The 26,644-nt window shown below is 41.5% G+C and overlaps 3 protein-coding genes across 3 annotated transcripts; all 3 read left to right on the top strand.

Moving 5' to 3' along the window:
• The first annotated feature begins 3 nt into the window (after nt 1-3).
• On the top strand, nt 4-10,522 carry ipo9 (importin 9). The gene is made up of 24 exons (XM_058054275.1): nt 4-326; nt 1,254-1,315; nt 1,387-1,473; nt 1,537-1,738; nt 2,316-2,404; nt 2,487-2,573; nt 3,058-3,177; nt 3,882-3,982; nt 4,103-4,161; nt 4,244-4,395; nt 4,466-4,564; nt 4,650-4,756; nt 5,467-5,606; nt 5,705-5,867; nt 5,951-6,177; nt 6,295-6,443; nt 6,704-6,832; nt 6,937-7,212; nt 7,295-7,461; nt 7,536-7,669; nt 8,354-8,473; nt 8,551-8,661; nt 8,741-8,814; nt 9,702-10,522. Exons 1-24 carry the CDS (start codon nt 176-178, stop codon nt 9,810-9,812), a joined length of 3,117 nt encoding a protein of 1,038 aa, XP_057910258.1. The 5' UTR covers nt 4-175; the 3' UTR covers nt 9,813-10,522.
• Nucleotides 10,523-11,301: 779 nt separating this feature from the next.
• Nucleotides 11,302-18,861, top strand: shisa4 (shisa family member 4). Its single transcript, XM_058054280.1, has 5 exons — nt 11,302-11,607; nt 12,315-12,492; nt 14,498-14,634; nt 14,713-14,883; nt 15,718-18,861. The coding sequence occupies exons 1-5, from the start codon at nt 11,511-11,513 to the stop codon at nt 15,756-15,758; spliced, it is 624 nt and encodes a 207-aa protein (XP_057910263.1). The 5' UTR covers nt 11,302-11,510; the 3' UTR covers nt 15,759-18,861.
• Nucleotides 18,862-19,902: 1,041 nt separating this feature from the next.
• lmod1b (leiomodin 1b (smooth muscle)) lies at nt 19,903-24,729 on the top strand. The gene is made up of 4 exons (XM_058054976.1): nt 19,903-20,019; nt 20,109-20,359; nt 22,323-23,918; nt 23,993-24,729. The coding sequence occupies exons 2-4, from the start codon at nt 20,129-20,131 to the stop codon at nt 24,017-24,019; spliced, it is 1,854 nt and encodes a 617-aa protein (XP_057910959.1). The 5' UTR covers nt 19,903-20,019; nt 20,109-20,128; the 3' UTR covers nt 24,020-24,729.
• Nucleotides 24,730-26,644: the final 1,915 nt, after the last annotated feature.

Raw genomic sequence — 26,644 nt, forward strand, 5'->3', positions numbered from 1 at the left:
GGTGGCAGTATTTCACAGCAACAGCCAAGAAAACCACAGAAGAAGTCCCAACCTCCGGTGTTTCCATGCATTGGCGGGCTTAGCATTTCCAGTGGCCGTGTCTTCGCTGCCTCTCCTCGGCTGACGCTGTTGGCCTGACTCCGAGGGAGACCACGACAACAACAACAGGGCAGGCATGAGCGCGGTTCGGTCGGGTTCGGTGGCCGGCCCGGTCCAGCAGGGACTTAAAGAGGCGCTAATGGAGACCCTCACGGCCATCCTGTCTCCGGTTCAAGAAGTACGCGCTGCCGCTGAGGAACAGATTAAAGTGCTGGAAGTGACAGAAGGTGAGTGGCGGCTGGTTGGAGGGGTTGTTAATGGAGGGTGGGTAACTACCTACCGGGCTGTCGCTTGGTTCTACGTTGGGGACGCTGACCATGCGGGCAGCTGGCTGCTGCTAACTTGGGAGTTAGCTAGCTGTCTCCTGTAGCTAGCATGGCTGTGTGACTAGCATGGAGCCACAAGTTCACCATGACGAAGCTAAGCTAGCCCCCCCATACCCCCGCCTAGTCTTGTCTTTTAATTAGACATTATTTTGCGAGTTGTCGTTTCTTTATTTTACCCACAGTGTCCATGAATTAGCAACAGGTTCTGTCAACTAACTTATGGGGCGCATTCTTTTTGCAATAATAGCACCGTCGCCATGGGAACCACTCCCTGTCAAGATGACACATTTTCCCGCGAAAGTGTCTCCCCTGCAGGTGGCGGGTTAGTAAATCCGCAGGACCCCCCCACCACTATCTGTATACTCGATTGGTGCGTTTAAAGACGTATGTGGTTGTATCACGTGTCAAATTTCATGAAAACCATTGAGTTATTGACGAGAAGAGCATCATTTTGCTTGTCATTTCTGACCGAACTACAATTCAGTGGGTGCTTACAAGTAACTGAGGCATTGCAGCATGTGTCCATTGTCTTGACTGTCATGTAGGAGTACAGCAGGCTCAACCCCATGTGCCGGGCCCCCCTGTTGTCAGCACAATCATTGTCTTCTACAGCCTGAAAGGGCTGTATTTCAATTCTTTGTCCCTGTCGTACTGTACAATATGTGCAGCAGATGTACACAAGTTCCACATATTATAGTTTTTTTTTTTATTTTAAGGTGTGTAATAAAGCCTGATTTTAATAGAAGTTACAATACTGTCTAACCTGAATGGAGAGGCGCTATATCCAGTCACATACTAATTATTTTTTTCATGTGTTTTCCCCCCTAGAGTTTGGTGTCCACCTGGCAGAACTCACAGTAGACCCTCAAGGGGTGCTCGCAATCCGTCAGGTGAGTGAGGGTGACAGACTGGTTGGTGTTTTGCTCACGTTCCTAAACACAGATTGTCACACTGTCTGTAGTTGGCATCGGTCATCCTGAAGCAGTATGTTGAAACTCATTGGTGCTCCCACTCAGAGAAATTCCGCTCTCCCGAAACCTCTGACCAGGTACCAATCGTTTACTAAATGTCATGAAATTTAATCCTAACTGCAAACTCTTGCCTTATCCAGGCCAAAGCTGCTATCAGGACGCTGCTGCCCAACGGCCTGCGTGAGTCCATTAGCAAGGTGCGCTCCAGTGTGGCTTATGCGGTGTCCGCCATCGCCCACTGGGATTGGCCCGAGGCCTGGCCGCAGCTCTTCACCCTGCTCATGGAGATGCTGGTCAGCGGCGACATCAGCGCCGTGCACGGGGCCATGAGGGTCCTCACGGGTGTGGATTCAAACAACCTTTTTGCACCACCTATACACTGTGTAGTCCAGTGTTTTAATATCAACATTAGTCATGTAGTCATGGTTAGTGTAGCACTTCATGAGGCTGGAAACCATATATTGTTAATTAATTCATGTGATCTTTTTCAGTAAATCAGTAAAATCTCTTAATAAATAAATGTAAAATTCAATATCTATATAAATGTAATGATGTGATGTATGATAATGCCATATAAATAGTTAAATCAACACACCTTTTTTATGTCTTCTGGCATTATGGACACATTGAAGCTCTCTAAATACATAAATAATTTGCCTTTTTTATTTTACACATTATATTGGTATTTTGTAACTGCAAAAATGTCAGTTGTTCCATAAGATGTATGTATCTGCAACCTGTTAATTGCATGCCACAACAGCCGCTATCTCCCTAAATTGTAAGGCCATATAAAATTTGAATGTGTGATTTTACAGCACCTGATGTAAAGCAAGCTGAGGAATTAGTAATATATTACATAAAACAAAGACAGGACAACACACAAGGTTATAAATAATGTATTGTTGTTGCTGCTCTTCAGAGTTCACTCGGGAAGTGACAGACACACAAATGCCACTGGTGGCTCCTGTCATTCTACCTGAGATGTACAAGATTTTCACCATGGCTGAGGTAACCATTCATTTCTTTCCCTCCTTGGACAAGTTCTTATAAAAAACAGTTTGAATTTACTGTTTGTTTTCTTCTTTGGCAGGTGTACAGTATCCGTACCCGTTCCAGAGCTGTGGAGATATTCACCACCTGTGCCAACCTCATCTATGCTATTGAAGAGCTTGAAAAGGTGAGGAGAAACTCTGAACAAAGATCATTTCTATTGTTATGTATGATTTGCTAATGGTGGGGAATAGCTGGGAATTATATGAACATCTTTCCAACGAATTACAGGCTGAGATGTTTTCCTCTGGTGTTGGAAATTCTAATGCATTTGCATATTAATAACGAGTTTCCGAAAATCTGTTCACTTTAATCAATATTGGTGAAAATGTACCCGATATTATCTGATATATATAGTTTTTTTTCCAACTCTCTTCCAGTGTCTGTCTGTTCTGCCCACTCCCTCACAGTTCTCACTCTGGTTGTTTTAAAAAACAAAATTGATCTGAGTGTCAATAAATAAAAGTTTCTACCAAAAACATTTTTTTTTAATTTCTACCCACCCTGCTATTAAAAACACAGTTTAGCTGTTCAGTGGTGTACCAGTCACAAAGTACAGTTTGTCTATGAATATTGTACATTTAAATTGTGTTTGTGAATTTGGTTTCTAGGGTGCAGCCAAAGCCTTGATCTTCCCTGTCGTGCAGCAGTTTACAGAAGCATTTGTGCAGGCTCTGCAGATGCCTGATGGACCGTCGTCTGACAGCGGCCTGAAGATGGAAGTCCTCAAGGTAAAAAATAATAAATACCATAGATCTGTGAATGGCAAAAAAACACAAATTAAGGAATGCACTCACAGAAAGCCTTAAAAATTATTTTCATTTTCATTAATTATTTTGTAAGATCTAGAAAGCTTTCTGTGCTGGTTATTGTGTGTAGCTGCTCTGTTGGAGTCCACAACTCAATACAAAGGGACGAAAAATGAGCATAAGTCCCCTTTAAAACATAAAGCTGATCTTAAAATTAGCTAGGAAGACGCATTCTTAGCTATATTTACTAATAATGTGAAGTTTTGTATCTCATAACAATCGTGTTCAAAGTAGTATTTTTTTCCTGCCTTCATTGTCACCCTCTTCATTTTAACTATTTTTAACACATTTAGACTTCCAGTTGTGACACTGTTCAAGATTTAGATCCACCACAATCAAGTATGTGGTGGTCATAAATTGCCATTTTGAGACAAAATGCCTTGAACTGAGCGTCCCTGACTAGTATTAGGAAGCTGTAAGTTTTGTACTTGTCAGTAATATCACTGCCAAAAACAGGTTTGGAGCCAACCCCCGCAGAATTTTAAAACAAACCCTGGATAGCTGCATGTGAAAAGCCACTTAAACCATCAAAAGTATGTCCATCAAAAGCCCAACCACAAATAGGTGGGATCTATTGTAATAACAAACTGCTTAGTTCAAATCAAGATGGTTTCTCCTCCTTTTAGGCAATAACAGCACTGGTACAGAATTTCCCCAAACCGATGGTGTCTTCCATGCAGCAGATTTTGCCCATCGTTTGGAACACCCTGACGGAAAGTGCAGCATTATATCCTTCACAGTAACCGAGAGATAGCTGACATTTTTAGGTTGTCGGAAAAATTAGATCAAGTGCTTCAGTATGACACTGGGAAAGTTGTATGGCTACCCCCTTAACCACCATATCCACTTATGTAAGAACAGAGGTCAACTACACAGAGGAAGTGGATGACCCAGTCGACTCGGATGGTAAGAACCTGATCTGCATCATTGCTACACATGGATAGTGTGTAAATGCACCTTCTTATGTGATGTTTTGTAATTGATGCAGGTGAAGTTCTGGGTTTCGAGAATCTGGTTTTCAGCATCTTTGAGTTTGTCCACACACTGATGGAGAAAAACAAGTTCAAGAGCACCGTGAAGAAGGCGTTGCCCGAGCTCATCTACTACATCATCCTATACATGCAGATGACAGAGGACCAGGTCAGACACAACTACGGATTCAGGTTGTCGTGCATCTGACTGACTGACTAACTGACACGTGTTCCCTCAGATCAAAGTGTGGTCGTCTAACCCTCAGCAGTTTGTGGAAGATGAGGACGACGACACCCTCTCCTATACAGTCAGGATCTCTGCCCAGGACCTACTGCTGGTCAGACTATGCCTGCTTGCTCCCACTCAGTGTATTAAGGAGATTTTTTGGTGTGTTTAATGAGACTAAACTTTGAATTCTGCAGGCGGTTGCTGCCGAGTTCCAAAACGAGAGTGCAGCAGCATTGGCAGCAGCGGCCACAAGGCACCTCCAGGAGGCGGAGCAGGCCAGGAACAGCGGCAATGAGCACTGGTGATTACACACGACAGACAACACCGTAGAAATCAAATCTAGATATACTTTAGAGTGGTCAGTGTACAGCTTGTATAGCAGTGTCGCGTTATCATCAACACATCAACATCAACGTACAGCCATTATTCTAAATATCAGGCGGGTGACCTCACCTAACAGTAAACATGAGCACTACCTTCACCCTTTTGGGCATGGAATTGATCAGAGCTGCACATGTTAGTGGAATCCTCTTCCACTCCTCCATGACATCACTGGTGGAGCCGATGGATGTTAGTGACTTTGCCCTCCTCCACCTTCCTTCCCTCTGCTTGAGGATGCCCCACAAGTGCTCGGTTGGGTTCAGGTATGGAGGAAACATTCCGTCACCTTCAGCTTCCACAGCTAGGCACTTTATCCATCTTGGAGGTGTGCTTGGACTTCTTATCATATTGGAAAACCAGTTTCGCAAGGCAGGGGATCATGCTGTGCTTCTGTGTCGCAGAACATGTTGGAATGAATCTTTTCCCTACCACCTATAGCTTGGTAGACAAATAATGGATATGTGACTCATTTCCAGTTGATAGTAAAGCTTTACTGCTGCACTTATATCCTAGTTTACTTTCTATAGTATTGTCTTTTGAGGAGATAAATTAAATTGCTTGCTGAAACGTGAGTGGTGTACTCACTTCTGTGAGGTACTGTACCTCCTCAAGCCCTTGTGTTTGTTTCAGGTGGAAGGTTCACGAGGCCTGCATGTTGGCGCTCGGCTCTGTCAAAAACATCATCACTGAGAATGTGAAGAACGGTCGCATCCAGTTTGACATGCACGGATTCCTGGCCGGTGTCGTCTTGGCTGATCTCAACCTAGCAGGTGACTGTTGTTTTTATGTTTGAAAAAATAAAAATAAAACATGTATGCTCACTTACTTTGCTATTTACCAACTCTTTGTCTGCTTTCGTGTTGACCAGCGGTGTCTCCGTTCCTCCTGGGTCGGGCTCTGTGGGCGGCCAGTCGCTTCACCACTGCCATGTCCCCAGAGCTCATCCAACAGTTCCTGCAGGCCACTGTGAGCGGCCTCCATGACAGCCAGCCGCCATCCGTACGCGTATCTGCTGTCAGAGCCATCTGGGGGTGAGAATGTAGTCCATCATTTCTACTCCTGTAAGTGAATTAAGACCATCGGGTTGATTTATTATTAATACTCCCATCTTCAGGTACTGTGACCAGCTGAAGTTGTCAGAGAACACGCACATCCTGCAGCCCTACCTGCCCAGCGTTCTGGAGGGGCTGGTCCAGCTGGCGGCTCAGTTCACATCAGAGGTCCTAGCCCTCGTCATGGAAACGCTGTGCATCGTGTGCACCTTTGACCCGGCCTTCACCACTAGTGCCGAGAACAAAATCTGCCCCCTCACCATTGCCGTCTTCCTCAAGTACAGCAATGGTGCGACTCCCTATTACCCTCCTGTCTTCCTGTCTCCTGACATTTGTTAATCTTGTAGATTGTTAATGTTTAAAATCTCCTCTTTTTTAGTTTCAAATAATGTCATCTTCTTTTCAGACCCAGTGGTGGCGTCACTGGCCCAGGGCATCTTTAAGGAACTGTCCCAGATCGAAGGCTGCCAGGGCCCCATGCAGATGCGCCTTATCCCCACACTGGTCAGCATCATGCAGGCTCCTGCTGACAAGATCCCGACTGGACTCTGTGCTGTAAGTTGGCAAGAAAGTGAGCTGGCACATAGAAGTCTTGTTTGTTGTTTGCCAAACAAGTTGGGCCTAAATTACTTGCACCCTCTGCTGGTTGATCCCAATGGTTGAAATCCATTCTGGTCTAAATTGTTGCGACTACATAATACAAAAGTTAGTTTGATCAATTATTGGCTTGTGTGATTATTTCAGGAAGCAGATTGTATAGTATAATATAAATCTTAATCTCCCACCCTCTGTATCTCTTATCTATGCGCCCACAGACAGCCATTGACACCCTGACCACGGTTGTACGCAACACCAAGCCGCCTCTGTCAGAGATGCTGGTGTGCCAGGCGTTCCCTGTAGTCGCACAGTGCACCTTACACACAGACGACAACACTGTCATGCAGGTAAACACTTGCTTTCTTAAGCTAAGATGTTTAATGTTTGGAAGAATCCACCCAAGCAAAGGGAAAACATTCAAATGCCACAGTTCGTCTTTTTCCTCTTGTAGAATGGCGGCGAGTGTTTGCGGGCGTACGTCTCAGTCGCCCTGGAGCAGATCGCCCAGTGGCGGGACGACCAGGGCAACAGCGGCCTTTGGTATGTCATGCAGGTGGTTAACCTGCTGTTGGACCCCAGAACCTCGGCATTCACAGCCATCTTCGTGGGCAGACTAGTGTCCACTCTCATCTCCCGGGCCGGCACACAGCTTGGGGAGCAGCTAGACCAGATCCTGCGGGCCATCCTGAGCAAAATGCAGCAAGCCGAGACATTGAGTGTCATGCAGGTATGCATGACTGAATTAGGAAGATTGAAGATAGAGCTTGAATTTCAACTCCTCTGTCTTTTTCTCCCCCCCTTCTCTGCAGTCTCTGATTATGGTGTTTGCCCACCTGGTTCACTCCCAGCTGGAGCCTCTTTTAGACTTCCTATGCAGTCTGCCCGGCCCAACGGGCAAACCTGCTTTGGAGTTTGTAATGACTGAGTGGATGAGCAGGCAACACCTCTTCTATGGACAATACGAGGGTAAAGTCAGGTCAGGACACATTGTGCACTATTGATTAACAGTTAAAAAATATGTATTTAATGGTTCCGCCATGTTGCCTTTAGCACGGTGGCTTTGTGTAAATTGCTGCAGCACAGCCTCAACACTGACGACAAGCGTCTCCAAGACATCATGGTGAAGGGAGAGGAGATCTACAACCCAGCGGACGGCATCCGCACGCGTTCCAAGTCTGCCAAAAGTAAGGGACCAAATACACAGAGATACATGAACACTCCGACTCACGCATATATTAAAATAATCATTGAGTTCCCTACAGTGGTTGGGTGTGTCATCTTTCAATCATGCAAAGCTGACACGGAAAACATTGGCATCTGTGACGATACACAACACATTTTTCCCATTAACTCCATGAGCACGGTAGCTGCATTCAAAGTATCGTGAGACACTTTTTATACCTCTGCATGCACTTTAAATTATAGGTTACGTTGGTGTGAAACTTGGTGTTAAAATTGCTCTACCATTTACAATGTAACTATGCAGTGGTTGAGCAGCTGTGTTGCGCAATATACGTGTTAATGAAATACCAAATGGTCAAAGAGAGCTATATTTTACTTTCCACTTTCTCATGTTCTCCAAATCATTACTAAAGTTCATTTTCAGCGTACGACAGTATTTATTTCAGAACAAATATCAATCTGGCTGAGTAGTTGGCTTGTTAGCTGTCTGTCCAATATACTGTACAGGGGTTGGTTTTATTTAACAAATATAAAATATCAAAATGGGAACCAAAATTTGTTTTTGTCCTTGTACACAGTGGACAACGTTTGTATGCCCCGTGTGTGTGTGTGTGTGTGTATGGTGCATAAACCCTATTTTGAGATGCAAGATGTTTGAAGCACCTTGCATCATGTCTCATCTGTAGATCCTGAGCGCTGGACCAACATTCCCTTGCTGGTGAAAATCTTTAAGCTGATCATCAACGAGCTGTCCACCGTTGTGGAGGCCAACGCCAGCCGGGCGAACCCAGCTGACTGGAGCCAAGGTTCAATATTGAGACGTGTTGTGTTTCACTGGTGCTCTTCAGGCATTTTAGTCCACGGCGTTTGTCTTTTGCCTCAGATTCCAGCAGCATGTGTGAAGAGGATGAAGAAGAAGGTGAAGAGGATGATGACGAGGATGAAGGACTGGCAGGGCAGCTGCTGTCTGATCTCATTTCCTCCAACAAATATGGTAACCTAATTCCTAAAGGCTGCAGCCATTGTTCAGTAAAGTGTCCTGACCTTCCGCCATTGTGTTCTCTGACTTCTAGATGATGACTATTATGATGATGAGGAAGATGATCCAGATGCCTTAAATGACCCCTTGGATCAGATTGACCTGCAGGTACGTTGCAGCATTTAGCCCCCAGACTCGAGTTCAAATCAGTGACTGACTGTACTGCAAAATATATCATCTTAAGATGTGATATTTGTTTTGAAAGTAATCAGAGTAGCCATTTATATATTTTGACAATCAAAAAGTCCAGGGGAAATGTCCTAATTTTGCAGGCTTCACTACACACACACACACACAGACACACCACACTACAATTTGCATGTACACAGTAATTCAGTGGCAAAATTAACCAATTTTTAGCATACAGCTGTATTTCTTTCAGAACAAATATCATTAACCAGTTTTGCACCATCAGGTTTTAACAAAAAGAAATCTTCCAGATAGATATTAAAGTGAATTTATAACCTACATACCTTTTTATCTTGTCCTGAAGCTCTGATTCATGAGTTTGAAAGACTTAAAGTTGGCGTAAAATTTCCAAGCCCTTGTATGACTCAGTTTGGTCCAACACTATATAAATATAAAGTGTAAATCCAGTATAAAGTGTGGCGATTACATCACAGGCAGACTATTTTGGATGTAGCATCCAAGGTGTAGGGTACATGTTAAACTCAGGCCCGGGGGACAAATCCAACCCATGGAACTCTTTGGTGAATATTGAGTTGGCCCATCTTACGGACCTTACTAAACAAAGGGCTTGCAGCGATCTTAGTAATTATGCAACTTCTCCGGTATAAATTACTCCTCTGGCATTGGATAAAATGGTCACCATTAAGTAGGTGAAGTAAGAATGGATGCTCCAGTTACAAAGCAACTGGCAGGTGAAACTGCTAATCGTTACGGGTGATGCACATCATTTGAACTTCAGGCTGACTTCTGTGACTTTTCATTGCCATACTGAACCATTGGATCTATTGTGTCTCGTCTCCTCTCAGGCATATCTGACAGACTTCCTGACCCAGTTTGCCCAGCAGCCATGCTACAGCATGTTCTCAGGCCACCTTAACAACAACGAGAGACAAACGCTGCAGTCCATTGGCCTCTAGCCCTTCCCCTCTTTGCTGCTGCTGCTGCTGCTATGATGCCACCCACGGCACCCTCCCCGCCTCTGTCGCCTCATCACTTACAGCATCAATTTAGCGCAAAGGACGAAAAACACCTGAGCCTGTGCTGATAGCAGAGGAAAAGGATGGAACACAATGCCCTGCTTCTCCAGGCCTGTAAAGGAGATGACTTGCTTGAAGGTGAAGAGGCAGTTCATCTTGGTCTGTCCTTCCTTCACAACTTGTGGTTGGTCTTTTTAAGACGAATCTCAGACTGAACAGGGCAATCAAATGGAAGTCAAGGCTTCACGGTGGGCCGGGTGAATCGTGACATATGAACTGTTATGCCATGTCCTCTTAAACCATTTTTGGGTGTTTGTTCATTATAAGTCACTTCCATCTGTTATTAAGGAAGAAAATAACCTCCTCTTTGGAGAAGGTGGCCTTAAGCTCCACAAACTTTTTTTTTAATATCAACATACAACGAAAAGCTCTTAGTCCACTTGTGTACGTTGGTTTTTGCTGTTTTTTTTTTTTTTTGATTTGTCACTGTTGCCATGGTGATTTCTTTAGCCTTGTCCGTTTCCTCGTGCCCACTATGCGGATCAAAAAAAGATCCGCTGTGGCGACTCCGTAAACAGGAAAGAGCCGAAAGAAACAAACACTGAAAAGCTGGGACTAAAACATTTCTAAATAAAAATTTGAACAGGGAAGATTGTATTATCATTAATAACTGGCAGGAGTAATCACACTGACGGTAAAATACATCTACACATTGTGCTCATGCAAGCATCTTTGTTCGGTACTCGAAATCCTCACTATGAGGGCGAGTTGTTGACCTGCCTGTACTGATGGTGCATTTACTGACACTTGAACAACAGGGTATTCACTCACTCACAATGTTGAGCAGTTGCTACATTGTGAAAGCACCTGATTTGAAAGCGAAAGTAAACAGGCGTGACACCGCCTTCTTATTGATGAAAAAAATCTTTTCATCAGTCAATTAAAGTCGAAGCAGCGGCCGTTTGTTTGCGTGTGGCGGAGCCAACACTGCCATCAAGTGGTCGTCTGACACCAAGCCACGCAAAATGAAATTCCTACACATGATTAGCTTCAGTGATGTTAATCACATTTTTGAGGTGGACAAAAAGTGCTTTTGAAGGGACACATTCGTTGTGTACGTTGTTTGTATTGCATCTGCCAAAGGCCTCACCTGGGTTGAAATAATTACACATTTGTCTCTAAATGTTTACATGATCTTCGAGTTATTCATTATACTTTTTCAAGCGAAGTTGTAAGAAGGATATATTAGAGTTTTGTCAGTAAAATAAAAAATCTAAATGTTCCCTATACTCGAATTTTATGTGATTTGGGGCCCGATACACACACATAGTGACTAACCATATAAAACACTCAAATCATGCGTACACGTGCGTAAGATCGATTTCTAAGGGTTAAGGGTGAAAGTGTCGAATGACGACAATTTCGACATTTTCGACGAGCAAGTGAAGGCATCACTATCCTAGCCCGGGGTTGAACGGCGTCACGTCACAGTTGGGTAAACTGGTACCCGCTAGCTGACCGTTCTCCACCTCCTCCAGGGCCTGGATCATGTGTGACAATAACCCTTAACGCGACGATTTCAGCGAAAAATAAATTTTGCCTCGCTTTTGTTGTCGTTTTGAAATCGGAGGAAGGAAAATGGCGCTGTACGCGGGTGCCACCAACACAATGTCCACTTCTGCAGCGGCGTCGACTGTTTTGGTAATGTTAGCCGTCGTCCTCTGCTTTTCTCCGGGTAAGATTTGTTTTATTTTAATCTCCTTCTGGTTTTCCAGGCCGCATGCTAACGATTTTGCTACATTATGTGTTAATAATATGAACTGTTTTTTTGTGGGTTATGATGGGCCTCTTAGCTTTCTTATAGTGCTATTAAGTTAGCATTCTAGCTAGTTATGTTTCGTTTGAATTGTTTGAAGAATGTTACATTTGGACTCTGTCAAATTTATAATACATTTTTAACACTGAGAGACGTTGATTTCAAGTTGGCATTTATTTACAATTACAATTAAATACGTAAAGTTTGTCCATTACCTCGTTGTGTATTTGCGAAGTATTTAATGATGCTGGTTGACCAGCTTAACTCTTGAGTTCTTTTGTTTGATGTTTTGTATTCTGGTTTATAGCAACGACTGTTAATACGTTCTACGTTTGAATAAGACGATGTATAATGAATAAGACAGCGAATAAGTCGTGATTCAGCAATTCGCTCGTTAGATTTCAATGGTGAAGAGGGATGGATAGATAGGTAATTGACTTGTACTGTCTGTTTTGCTGGAATCACTATATGTATCAACTATCTTGTGATGACCACAGCCTTAAGAACTGTTCATCTTTGTTTTTGGTTGTAGTAGTATTTAGCCACAATGAGTGTCAAGATATTAAAAGCAGCTCTAACTATGATGCTAAGTACAATAATAAACACATATGTGTGTCATATCGCAGCGGGGGCCAACGAGGACTGCCTGTGGTACGTCGACAAGAACGGTACATGGCACAATGGCTTTGACTGCCCCCTCATCACCTTCTGCTGTGGCAACTGCCAGCGGCGTCACTGCTGCCTGGACGCCTTCAAGATGATCACGGAACGCGAACAGAAGCGCTGCATGCTCTTCCAGTTCAGGTTAGTGTAACAGCATTAGCTGGTGCTCAATGGCTGTACCTTGCACTTTGACCTTATAGATCAGGGGTGGGCAAACTTTTTGACTCATGTTCTACATTGGGTTAAAAAAATTGGCGAAGGGGCCGTCGATCAATAGGTGGTCATTATTTTTAGATGAGTTTTTGGTCCATATGGCCCAGCCCTTGAATGTTGTATTATTGTGTTAAATGTTGCCAAAGTTTCAGAAAGAGGTTTTCGTATTTGGAAGTGAGCCCTGAACACGGGCTAACTGTGATTTCACAGTGAGCCTTGTGAGAAGTCACCGCCTCCATCCAACCAGTGACTGTGATCACAGTGAGACCGGCCTTTATATGGGCGTGCCCAGGTCCAAGCTGTAGGCTGTGCTGTTTGTCAAATATTTCACCGTGTTAGCACAGAGAAATGGTTTCCAGGAAACGTTTGTTCAGGTTTGAGGGAACGCTAATGTGCCTCAGGAGGCAAACATCAGGCATAAGTGGTTGGAGTTTCAGATTCCCAACCAGCAAGAGAAAACTATGACACAGTTTTGTAAACATGGTCAAAGCTGGGCTATATGCTAAACTGTTGGTGAAGCCCAATGCTATTCCAACGTTACTTGGCCATATTGAAGAGTCAGAAGCGCAAGCTGTAAGTGACAAGTTATCAGTGTCCTATTTGTGTATATTTTGTGTAAGTAAGCCGTTGTCTGTGTAGCATAATAGAGTGTGCATACAGGGAGCGTCTTACCCGCATGCCTGCAAATTACACACTCATCGATGTCTGGAGTTGCTAACAGCCTTTTCCACCACAAACGGTGGGTCTACCTGAGTTTTATTTTTATTCTTTTTTTAAACATGGGTAGTCCCACAAAAATCACTAAGGATGTTGTACCAAGATTGCATGCACTCACTAAATGCGGACCTATGTTCCTTAACACTCTTAACACAACATAAAGATAAATAAAGGAAAGAAATAAGCTCAACAAACAGCCAAACACAAAAACAGCATGGTGCAGCCTATAGTCCAGGAGAGGAGAGAGAGAATGAGCCACTGGTGGTCCCATGGAAACCTCAAGGAGACAGCATGCTAATACGACAGGTCCCACGGAACCCCAACAGGGCTATCACATTCGAAATTTGTATGCAGAGAGTTGACCTTTTTGATTGAGATGGGGTTTTGTATTTTATAATATGCAGTTAGGAATGAGAAATATGCATTTTTGCAATGGAGTACGTGGTGCGAACGCCACAGTCAATCAAAGGTGTCTTCATACACTCGCTTCTTTCTTTGTCCTCTGCATAGGTGACGTATGCCTGTTGGTGACTTCGGAAAAAATATTTTTGTATGACCATTGCAGCCCTACATACAGTACTAATTTAATTGAGGTTTTAAACAAATGGATTTTATATAATGTATTTTTATATTTTACACAATACACACAATAATACACTTCTCACTTGAGAATGTTTACATTGGCCTTTTGTATTTACCGCATTTCTTCTCACCTTACTTTTCATTTCTAGCAGGCAGGAAGGGCATGCTTGCATGTGCGTGTTTTATCATTTCATATTATGAGAGTTTAAAATTATAGGCAGAACTAACTCGTGCATGTAGACACATCTAGTAAGTGAATGACCGCATGCTGTCTGTGCAATGGGAGGATTTGCTAGCTTTTTCATCTTCATTATATAATTTTGAATTTAATCTCTTGGGATTTGCACTGATGGCTACAAAACAAGCAGTCACTATTTGGCAACGGAAATAAATAACATTACAGTATGTGTAAGAATCGTTTTGTTTATCACACAGTGGATACACTTGATTTATGTGTTCATATCTCAGGAACATAATAATATTGGGTATGAACCGCAACATAGCAGTTTGTCCCCACAGCAGCACAAGTCATCCATCTTCACAGACAACATCATCTTATTAAGCCCAGTGGGAGATGACGTCAAGCTTGCTTTGTTGAAGTCAAGAAACATGTTTGTTGTTTATCCTCTTGCAGCCCCACCACGTTAGCTGGCATTGCTTCGTCCATCCTGCTCTTTGTGGCCATCATTGCCACGATGGTGTGCTGCTTCATGTGCTCCTGCTGTTACCTCTACCAGCGAAGGCTGCAACGGGGAAGGACCCCTTATGACCGTAAGACATTTTTATTTTTATCTTGTCCATGGAAGCCATGAAAGCTTTGGATGGAATCTGAACCTCTTTGACCCACAGCCCAGCACATCCCGATGGCCAGCTACCCTGTGGAGCCACTCTATGATGCTTATGGAAAACCACTGGGACCATCTGAGTACGCACATGCAGGCTATCCGATGGCGCCCCAGTACCCCATGATGCAGCCTGGACTGTATCCACCGCCGCCTATGGATCCTGTATACAGCCAGGGTAATGACTGCATTAGTTACTGTATTTATTCATATTGTTACTCAGCTGCAGAGAGTACCAGGCATCTAGCAAGGGTACGGGGGTAGTCGTATTGATCGATGTAGCCGATATTGATCACATATTGGTTTGATAGCAGCCAAAATAACGGTATTGGATATTGGCATTCTGACACACGCGGTCCATACCAGACACAATAACGGTGTGTCTTCGAGTGAAAGGCGGGGTACACCCTGGACTGGTGGCCAGCCAATCACAGGGCACATATAGACAAACAACCATTCACACTCACATTCATACCTATGGACAATTTGGAGTCGCCAATTAACCTAGCATGTTTTTGGAATGTGGGAGGACACCGGAGTACCCGGAGAAAACTCGCAAACTCCACACAGAGATGACCGAGGGTGGGATTGAACCCTGGTATCCTAGCTGTGAGGTCTGCGCGCTAACCACTTGTCTGCCCAAGTGCAAGACTTGTCATGCCAAAGTTTCCCATGGAGGCGCAGAACCGGGGAAGTTCTAACTAGAGTAAAGTTTGAATATTAAACATTAATATTAATGTTAAAAATATTAAAAAAATAATATTAAAATATATTTTTAAAATTTATATAAAATATAATATTTTTTACAAGACTAAAATAATAAAAAAGTAGAAATTATTATTATTTATTATTTGTATTTTTGTCATTGATAGCATGTTTAAAGCTTTCTGGGTTTGAAAAGCCTGGTACTCGTTGGAGTTGAGTAAATAAACACCTTAGTCACTGTATGAGGAAATACTGAATACTGTATGTTGATGACCTTCTTTTATTTATTTTTTTGTGTATTTTTCAGCCCCTCCTCCGTACTCTCCACCCCAGTATCCTGGTCATTGATTTGCTTGTCTGAAAACACACGTACACAACGCGCACCTTTTACATCCATACATGCACAGTGGTAACAACAGAGAGAAAGGACTGTTTTTAATACACACCTCATCAAATAAATGCTTCGGAGTGATTAACCAGCAAAGATTTTTAAAAAAAGGATTATTCGCGGGTTATTTTTTTAATGTCTTAACATCTTTTCCACTCAATGTCCTCCATTTGTCAAATGAAATAGTATTTGGGCAGGTTTTGCACAAGGTGTGGCACCACTCCCAAATTGCGAGGTGGGGGGGGAGATGGTGTGCGTCTCGACACTGTGACTCGCATGAAGTGATCAGAAGCCTTTCTCAAGGCAGGCATGGTCAGCCATTTTGAAAAAGTGAAAAGCTGAATGTGAAACAGAAGGACGACTTCTCTGTACGGTCCTCCCTCGCTACAGCGCCGTTCCAGCATTGCTCCTTTGCTCTATTGCCTTTTTGTTTCGTGGTTGACTTTTGCCTATTGTTAGTCAAAAAAACATTGAAAGACATGTTATGTCGTATTCTGGTCTCTAGGCGTCAGTAATGTTACGCTGATAAAACACAGATTACATTACCCTAACACTCCATGGAGTCAGCTTATACATGTCCGCCATGACATAGTGAGACAAAGTTCTCCTGCTTCTTAACCTTCCTCTTGTGTTAGCTTTCTGGTATCATCTCTTATGTTAAACGGGTGGGTTTTGACCCATGCATTAAATCAGCTATAAAATACACCAAAAACAAGAAGTTACCATCAAATTTGCTTCTCATGTCTTGGTTACCTTCTTACGCTTCCTCACCCATGAAAATGTTGGTTTTAATACTTTTGGTGTGGGAATGGAGGCCTTTTTTTGTCACTATACCCCTCCATTTCAATTTACAAAAATGGTAAAATGAACCTCAAAAGAATCATATACATAAATTTAAGGTTCTTTTGTTTCCTGGCTATTACTAAGGGATATAGAACATATCTCTTAAATCAATTAGTTTTATTTATTTTCTCATTTTAGTATTAATCACGAAAGAAACATCTATGGTGTTCGGGTCAATTTTGATCCATATATATTAATGTCAAGAAAAGGTAGAAAAAGTTATTGTTTTCAGCAACAGAACTTTAGTATAAACTGAAATCAAAAAGCAGAACAGGCATTTTAAAATTTAATTAAAATAATTTTTTGGGTTTTATTGTGTTGAAATAGAGTTTCCTGACAAAGTCAATAAGCCTTGATGAAATAAGCAAATATTATGTGATTCTTTTTATGCATTAAAATGTAAAACGGGTCGGTGCCGGCCCTAACACAAGAGGAGGGTTAATCGTCCTACTTCCCTACTCAGTTTGAAACCAGTGTAGATCAAATAAATTAGCTTGTTATGAGCGGCTACATGCCTCATATGCCCTTGCAGTGATCCCTTAGCCTGCTCATTAGCAATGTAGTATAAACAAAGAATAATAACAGTGTGAAGGAGACTATAGGGGTGTTATTTCATGTCTACAGGGCTCTAATGGTAAAAAAAAATGTGAACATCACAAATTGTTTTTTATGCTCTACGAAAATATTCCATTTATTAATGTTGAATCCTACTTTGTGGAAATCCACTTATCCATTTAACCTCAATTAACGAAGGACGACTGTACCTCCATCACACTGCACAAGAAATGTTTGGATGACACGAGTCAGCCCAAAAATGAACGTCACATGTTCCAAACACAGGCTAAATATTTGGATCACTACTGAGTACAGGGTATGTATGTTGTCATATTCCATGTTATTTACTATTACATTTCTGCTCATCCAAAATATGTATGCTATTTATTTCTGGTATTATTTCACAGTAAATGTGTCTGTTTTGAGAAAGTGCTGACTTATAGTGAACCCTCCTGGTGGATGATGATATAACGTGTGACCTTTTAAGGTCAGGATGTGTTAAGTTGACTCATTTGGACATCAACGCTGCTTTTTTTTTGTTTTTGTGGCAGGAAAATGTGTAGTTTATGTTGGATTGAAAGGTACCCCGGAGTAGTACTAGGGCCACACTGAAAAGAAAACATAAAGCCACAATAAAGTGGTAGTACAAGTGTCATTTGTACTAGATAAAACAAATATTGCAAGAAAAAAATAGCGATGATAAAGTCATAATATTGGAATTTTTTTTTCATTAGAAATAATTATTTTTTAAATTATTAGAAAATGATGTAACAATATGAAATTTAAAATGTGTGAATTTCACTTTAGGAAAATTTAGGAAAATGTTACAAGAAAAATGAAACTTAAGTTGAGAAAAATGTTGTTTCACAAAAATCTATCTGTGTTATGATGACTATTTTTTTTTCCAGTGTGGCCCTACTACTCCATTGACACTCCATTGTTGATGCTGCTTGTAATAACGCTCCATGAATTGTGGTACTTTTCCAATTCTCGTGTTAGTCGAAACAAAGTATTACTTTGCATCATTTTGTTGATTGAAGGTTAGTCGTAGTTAGCTGCACCACCGTCAGCATGCCACTTAGTCACTTTTATATTGTTTGAAAATGAAGTGGAACTACATTTGATTCAATAATGTGAACGTTAGCGTGATGTTGATTTTATTTTTATTTTTTTTGTGGAACATATCAGGTGAGGAAAGTTGCCACTCATGCTGCTTGATTTAAATGTGCATCCCGACTGACCCTAACCATCAAAACAAATTAACTAGGTAAATACTCATTGTCTGGTTTGTGGTGTTTTAACAGTTTATTTGACATGAAGCTACAGCTAGAGCTCCCTAGCCTAGCCTAGACGAGCACATTGACTGGACTTTTTAATTTGGAAGTTAACAGCAAATAATTACGGCAATATCCGTGTGTGGAGTTACTGAGCCATTCCAAAGCACATTGGAAACACTGGATTTTAAAAAATGCTTTCATGTGTACGTGACTTGACATTTCTTTTTTTGTTCATCATGTGTGTGTGTGTTATAAAACTTATGTACACTGGAAAAACTAAAACAGCTTTATTGTCTATTACACCGAAGAAGGTATGACATTGTAATATAACATGAGTGAAGAGTTTTTATTTATGATGACATAAAAATTTAACTTTGGAATGTAAAAAGGTGTCTTGTCTTTCTTGATGTCATGGTTATCGCGCTGCACTTTAGTGTAGCATTTACTGGACAGCAATGCCCTTTAGCGGCCTCATGCGGTCAAAGTGTAAATTGCAGTTAAAGCAAGTGGTCTGTTTTACTGCTTTTTTTCAAGAATGAACTATAGAGCCTAATTTCTTCTGTTCATTGTACTTATTGTTCCTTTTATAGCAACATATATATATATATATAATTTGTATATTTTAGTGCCAATATATTCATAAATTCTAATACAGGAACATTCACATTTAAATTTGTTATATATATTACTATATTTTTAAAAATAAATATATATTTCCATATATTGTAGGTGTTAGATAAATTATTATAATTATAATATATATTATATATATAATAATTATAAATTTGTGGTTTTAATGTGTTTTGTACTCACATTTTTTTTATTATATTCAAAACCGATAATGATAGTAATTTTACAAGCAAAGGGAAGACAGATACAAGACAAAACTGTAATACACAAAAATACATATTTTACTATAAATATAATTGGAATTTTCCTTGAAGTCATCGCTACACAAACACAAGTCACATACCCAAAAAAGCTTTACAAGACAATAGCAATTTTATCTTGTCTTTGTCTTCTCAATTCTTATTTAATTGTATTTTTTTAGAATTTGCTGAGTGCCAATTAAAATACAAAGCTACACATTGGACACCCCTGCAAAAAGGAAAAAGTCATAAAAATTTTTTTTTTGCAGAGAAATAGTGATACTGTACAGTATAGCAGTAAACAAACAACACAAGTTTTCCTTTAAAAAGTGAATTTATAATAATGTAAGATCATTAAATGATGAGGATAAATGTGTTTAGCTAACGACTGTTGAGGATGTGGATAATCATGCTGATACGTAAATATTGATGTTGTGTTTTAAACTTACAAGAAAACGTGTCAAGTGTTAAAATGTTAGTGGTTAGCCAATAAAAAGTGTATTGTGTAATAAGAGGAATTGTAAACTGGAGCCCTTCCCATTCCCTTTAAAGGAGCGTGCCTTGAACTAAACATGGACGTGCACTTTCCCAGGATTGCAAAGAATGTCCCAGCCTCTTGCTGCCATGATGTGGACCGCTTCTTGCACTCCGCCACTGGCACCCCTCCTTGCAAGAATGTGAGTCCAGCTCGGGACTCACATTGCGTTATAATTCCTATTTTTTGTGGAAATTATCGGAATATCTCGCCTGTGATTTTTTTTTTCAGCAAAACCCTGCAAGTGTATCATGTCCAGGCGAAAGGTGAGAGGCCTGACTAGGATGGGGCGCCAGGTCAGCGAGGACCCGGACCTGGATAGCTTGCTGTCCACCTTGTCTCCTGAAGAGATGGAGGAGCTGGAGAAGGACATGATGAAGGTCCCTGACCTCAACCCGGAGGACGGGAAGGTTATTGTTCAGGGGGAACTTGCCAGCAGCCATAAAGTGGACACAAAGCCACGTCAAGAGGAGACACTGGAGGTAGGACACATCCATGCTTCCATCATTTTACAGGCTTTAAAACATGGGTTCCCAACATGTGGCTCAGGGCCCAAGATGGGTCATGAATCATAACTTGGTTTTTTAGTAGTTTTTTTACACCGTATGTCCAAGAACTAGCAATGCATGGCAATCAAAATGTTATTATATAATATCTGTGGTATTAATGACAGATAGATTGAAGCAAGAAGCCAGCTGGAGCCATCAGCTCCTCAACATCTCTCCTCCTTTGGGTGCCCTGTGCCAGGAAAAACCTTGTTTAGCCCTCTGAGGCGGCCTTCCATCCATTTCTACATTCTTCAACCCGCCCCTTTAAAAGCTGTCATGCTCCTGCTGTATTCTAATTTTTTTTACACCGCGTTTATTTCTTGAAGTTTCTGTGCTCCTTAATCCCCGGAATTCCTCGCTTGATCGCTGCTACGCTGGCTTGCCTTTTAAGGTTACATCTGCAGCCTCGCACCACAGCCTCACAAATCAAACACTTAGTCCCCCTGAGCCGTAAAAAAAAAAAAAGATGGCTTCTTTTCCTGCCGTCACTAACTATAAACACACACGCCGTGTTGTGTCTCTTTGGGAATGTATGTGTGTCTACACTTGGCAGATGGATGGGGAGCCCCGCTTCACTCAGCCACTTTCACACAGAGATTCTGTAAAATAGCCGCATCATAGCCATAACAGTACATGCAGCGACACGGCATCCCATAATCACATAACTGAAATGATGATGTCAAGCATATGGAAGTTGTCGGAAAGTGTTTACAACAAAACATGGCGACAGAAGTGAGTGTCTGTGCCTTGAAAGTGCAAAATGCCTTTCCTATAAAAAAAAACAAGCAGTCCAGGCTCTGTTACTGCTCTCATACTACTTCCAAAATGGTGGAAAAAAGTCTGCTTTGAGACAAAGTAGTCTCTTTTGCACAGAAATCCTGTAAAATTGATGCCACAGAACCATAACAGTCAATCTGACATTTATCTATCTGGGCCTTTTGCACAGAACCCTGCAAAGCAATATTTTCATAGCCTCTGCTACGGTTCTGATACTACCTCCAAAGGTGGAAAATTTCCTTAAAAGATGCACAAAACCTACTTTTAGGCACTGTAGTGTCTTTTACACAGAAAAAACAGTATGCCGTTATGGTTCTGGTACTGGGCTGCACGGCGGTCGTGAGACCCGGGTTCAATTCCACCCTCGGCCATCTCTGTGTGGAGTTTGCATGTCCTCCCCGTGCATGCGTGGGTTTTCTCCGGGTACTCCGGTTTCCTCCCACATTCCAAAAACATGCTAGGTTAATTGGCGACTCCAAATTGTCCATAGGTATGAATGTGAGTGTGAATGGTTGTTTGTCTATATGTGCCCTGTGATTGGCTGGCGACCAGTCCAGGGTGTACCCCGCCTGTTGCCTGAAGACAGCTGGGATAGGCTCCAGCACCCCCCGCGACCCTCGTGAGGAAAAGCGGTAGAAAATGAATGAATGAATGAATGGTTCTGGTACTACATCCAAAAATTGTTGTTGTTTTTTTTTCTATGTTGCTACTCTTCATAAACTGCACTGAAAAGACACAAAAATTATATCTTTTCCGCAGTACAAGACATTCATTCATTCATTCATTTTCTACCGCTTTTCCTCACAAGGGTCGCGGGGGTGCTGGAGCCTATCCCAGCTGTCTTTGGGCCAATCACAGGGCACGTATAGACAAACAACCATTCACACTCACACCTATGGACTAGCATGTTTTTGGAATGTGGGAGGAAACCGGAGTACCCGGAGAAAACCCACGCATGCACGGGGAGAACATGCAAACTCCACACAGAGATGGCCGAGGGTGGAATCGAACCATGGTCCTCCTAGCTGTGAGTTCTGCGCGCTAACCACTCGGCCGCCGTGCCATCCAGTACAAGACATGCTCATCTTTAAACATGCTCATATTTGTCACCCTTTCAAAGCTTGAATCAAAGAAGGAAAACCGGAAGCAAGAATACCTGAAGAAGATGGGCCCAAGCCAGGATGAGAAGCAAGACATGAAAGTCCAAAAACAAGGAGACACCGACACCAAAGACAGGAACACTAAAGGTCCGGAAGTCTTAAAACAGGAACGAGGTCGTCTTTCGAATCGATTCATGAAACAAGAAAGTGCAGAGAGCGACCTGAAGGACAGATGTGAGGACAACCGGACAAAGGACAGGAAGTCGAGCCACGAGAACACTACCAGCAAAACAATGGACGTGGTCTCCAAGATACAGGAAAAGAAGGAGGACAGCAGCAGAGAGAAGGACTGCAGGAGGAGGGACGACAGCAAAACCAAGGACATCATCTCCAAACTGCGAGAGAAGAGCGAGAAGGAAGTCGGGAAGGACAGGGAGCGGAGGTCCGAGAGCATCAGGACGCAGGGACTGGTTTCTAGGATGTTGGAGAAGCAGAGTAAAGCCCAGGAGAACCAGGTTCTCGATGAGAAGAAACCTGAAGAAAAGAAGATTACTCGTAAGATGGAGCGACAGACATCCCAGAGGGAGGAGAAAGCTGGAACAGACGGAGAAGAACTGCTGAACCACAGCGACCACGCCAAAGAGAAGAAGATTGAGAATGTCGCAGTCAAAACTGAGGAGAAACTCAGCAATTGTGTCGCCGAAAACGCCAAAACAAACGATCACGAGGAGGACGACGAAGACTCCAGCATGTTTGATGAGCTGATGGAGCAGGTCCGACGTGACGAACCGTCACTCGTTGAGCTCAACGTCAACAATTCTGAGGTCATCAAAACCAAGACGCTTATGGACTTCGCCGAAGCGTTGCGTTCCAACACCCACGTCAAGAAGGTAGCAATGGCCAACTGCCGCGCTGATGACCACGTAGCGTATGCCATCTCCGGCACGCTTCGCCACAACACCACCATCACCAGCATCAACCTGGACTCCAACCATCTCACCGGCAAGGGCATCCTGGCGCTCATCCAGGCGCTGCAACACAACGCCACCCTCACTGAGCTGCGCTTTCAGAACCAACGCCACATCTGCGGCGGAAAAACCGAAATGGAGATGATCAAGATCCTGAAGGAGAACACCACCTTACTCAAACTGGGGTACCACTTTGAGCTAGCCGGTCCAAGGATGACCACCACCAACATCCTCAGTCGTAATATGGACCGGCAGCGGCAGAAGCGTCTTCAGGAGCAGAAGCTTGCACAGGCCAACAACGGTGACAAGAAGGAGGCGCTGGAGGTACCCAAAGTGGGCGGCGGAGGATCCCTGAGGTGCTCCCCTAAGGCGTCCCCTAAACCATCACCTATGGCATCGCCGATGCCTTCGCCCAAGCTGAGCCCCAAAAGAGGCGCTGGGGCTCCTCCGCCACCGCCGCCCCCACCACCCCCAGGGTTAGGACCTCCACCCCCTCCGCCTCTAATGCTGGAAGTAGACTCCTTGAGGAATTCCCTGACTCCTGTGTCTCGGAGGAACCTGAACGGGAAGAGCCGAGGTGCTTGCAGGAACTCGAGGGACCAACTCCTTGCCTCCATCAGAGGGAGCACCATCAATCAGCTCAAGAAGGTATGTAGGTCCACCAACTTTGTTTTGGACTCAAACTCTCAATCCGTTCACATTCCTACCTTTCCTGCATACAGGTGCCAGTCCCCAAGTGGCTCCAGTAGGGTGCCATGGTCGGATTCATTCGGAAAAAGAAGCAAAAAGATGAACCATCCCACCTGGATGCGGACCGAGACCCAAGGATGGAGGATGCCCATTTTTTTTTACAGACACTGGACCAAAAAGGACTTTTGTGGAGAACGTGTGCCGCTAGAGGGGGGTGGGCTCCCCACTTGTAGCCTGCAGAGAGCTTGTTTATGGTCTTGGATGCTTTGCTGGTTCTTTGCACTACTTGGTGAACATGTTGGCTTATCAATGTGGGAGTTAATGATGCAACACTCCGTAACTTTTTATACAACTTTAACACACACATTAAAAATCATTTTACTATTTTATTTATTCATTTATCTGCTATTTCAGTGTCAGGGAATAAAAAAAACACAATATGTCCCCCACTTCTAAAACAACATCATTTAGATTTAGATGTGCGTGTCATATCCAAATATCAACAAATCTCAGGCAAAGTTGATATGGAAAGCACCACCGCTTTATTACACGGTTCATATTTTATTATCAGTATTATCAGGAACTACAATAAGTATCCCATGCTATTTTTTTTGTACAGTATAATTGTAGCTGGCGTGATACTTTCATGTAATCTCTGTCTCTGCCTCTTAAGATTTTAGCCACCGGTCTCCAAACATGACAATTTAAGTTTTTCTAAGCTTTTTCTCTCATTTGTGACTTTTCTTACAGAGCCTGTACAATAAAAGTGTTTGCTATGTTGACATTGACTAAACCACCATTGTGTCTCTTTACATTACTGTCATTCCACAATGTATTCAAAAATCAGTCACAAGAGTGATGATTAGTAAAGTAAAAACATTTTGGGGTTTAAAAACATTAACAAAAATACCTTTGAAAATATATATTTTTTATTTTTTAAATGTAAAATTGGGATAAAAAGATTAATAAAAACATTAAAAACCTTTAAAATGTAAAGTTTTAGGGTGTGCATTAGGGTGTCAATCAATCAATCAATCACGAGTGATGATTAGTAAAGTAAAAACATTTTGGATTTAGGGTTAATTAATAACGTTAATAAAAATACCTTAGAAAATATTTATAAAATGTAAAAAAATATATATAAACATTGAAATAAAAAAGATTTATAAAAGCAACATTAAAAACCGTTAAAATGTAGTGTTTAGAATGTAAAGAAAAATGCTTTTAAAGTGTTGGTTGCAAGAATAACAAACAGAAAATGTAGGTATAAAAGCATTAGGGTGTCAATCAATCAATCAATAGTGATGATTAGTAAAAGTAAAAAGTAAAAACATTTTGGGGTTTAAAAACATTAATAAAAATACCTTTGAAAATATTTTAAAAATGTAAAAAAAATATATAAAAATTGGGATAAAAAAATTATAAAAGCAATATTAAAAACCTTTAAAATGCTTTTAAAGTGTTAGGTGCAAAAATAACAAACAGAAAATGTAGGTATAAAAGCATTAGGGTGTCAATCAATCATGACTGATGATTAGTAAAGTAAAAACATTTTGGGGTTTAAAAACATTAATAAAAATACCTTTGAAAATATTTTTAAAAATTTTAAAAATATATATAAAAATTGGGATAAAAAAGATTTATAAAAGCAATATAAAAAAATGCTTTTGAAGTGTTAGGTGCAAAAATAACAAACAGAAAATGTTGGTATAAAAATATTAGGGTGTAAATTTTGAAAACTTATAGAAAAATTATCAACAATTTTGGCAAAACAAATTGGTGATAAATTCATGTTATTCATGTCAACAACCACAAAATTAAACCTTTTGGAACTCTGAATTAATTATGTGATGCATTGTAACCCGATGCATGTTCAAATTAAATGGATAAATCTGGATAAAGTGTCCATCCATCCATTCCAGTCGACTTGACTGGACTTGACTGCCAGCCAATCACAGGGCAGATCAAGTGTGTTTACAGGAATGTATTTTGACTAGTGTCTTGTGTGGAGCAGCCATCATGGCGTGGAGAGTATAGAGACAAGCAGAATGGCAGTACAAGTAGTTTACGTCTGACTTGAGCGGCCTTAGCCCTCCACAGCCATGAAATGTCTATATTTGGTCATTTCTCCAGGAAGGCTTGCTTAGCAATTCATTCCTTTCTTGTTCCTAATAATGGGCTGCAGGCCAGAGAGGTCTGTCACTACACTGTGGCTACAGCAGCATATCATAGGAAAAGAATGAAAATCATGGACATTTTGGATTATTTGCATGGACTGTGTTTATTGTGTTATGACATTCCATGAAAATGCCAAACAGTAAAGTCATTAAGTAAATACTTATAATAATAAGTAATATTATTATAATAATAATTATAATAATAATTTATATATATATATATATAATATATATATATAAATAATATAAATATCTCCTCTTACTACTTAGTATTTCCCATATTAGTCTTGAGCAAATTCGCCATAGTTAATTTAAAAAAAATAAATATATATATATATATAATTTATTTTTTAAATTTATATTTTAATTTATTTTTTTAATATATATACTATATATATATTCTTTTTTTTAAATTGAATTAACTATGGCGAATTTGCTCAAGACTAATATGGGAAATACTAAGTAGTAAGAGGAGATATTTCTTTAAATGACTTATCATATCAAAAG

This window comes from Doryrhamphus excisus, chromosome 18 (assembly GCF_030265055.1).
Source record: "Doryrhamphus excisus isolate RoL2022-K1 chromosome 18, RoL_Dexc_1.0, whole genome shotgun sequence".
Taxonomy (NCBI): domain Eukaryota; kingdom Metazoa; phylum Chordata; class Actinopteri; order Syngnathiformes; family Syngnathidae; genus Doryrhamphus; species Doryrhamphus excisus.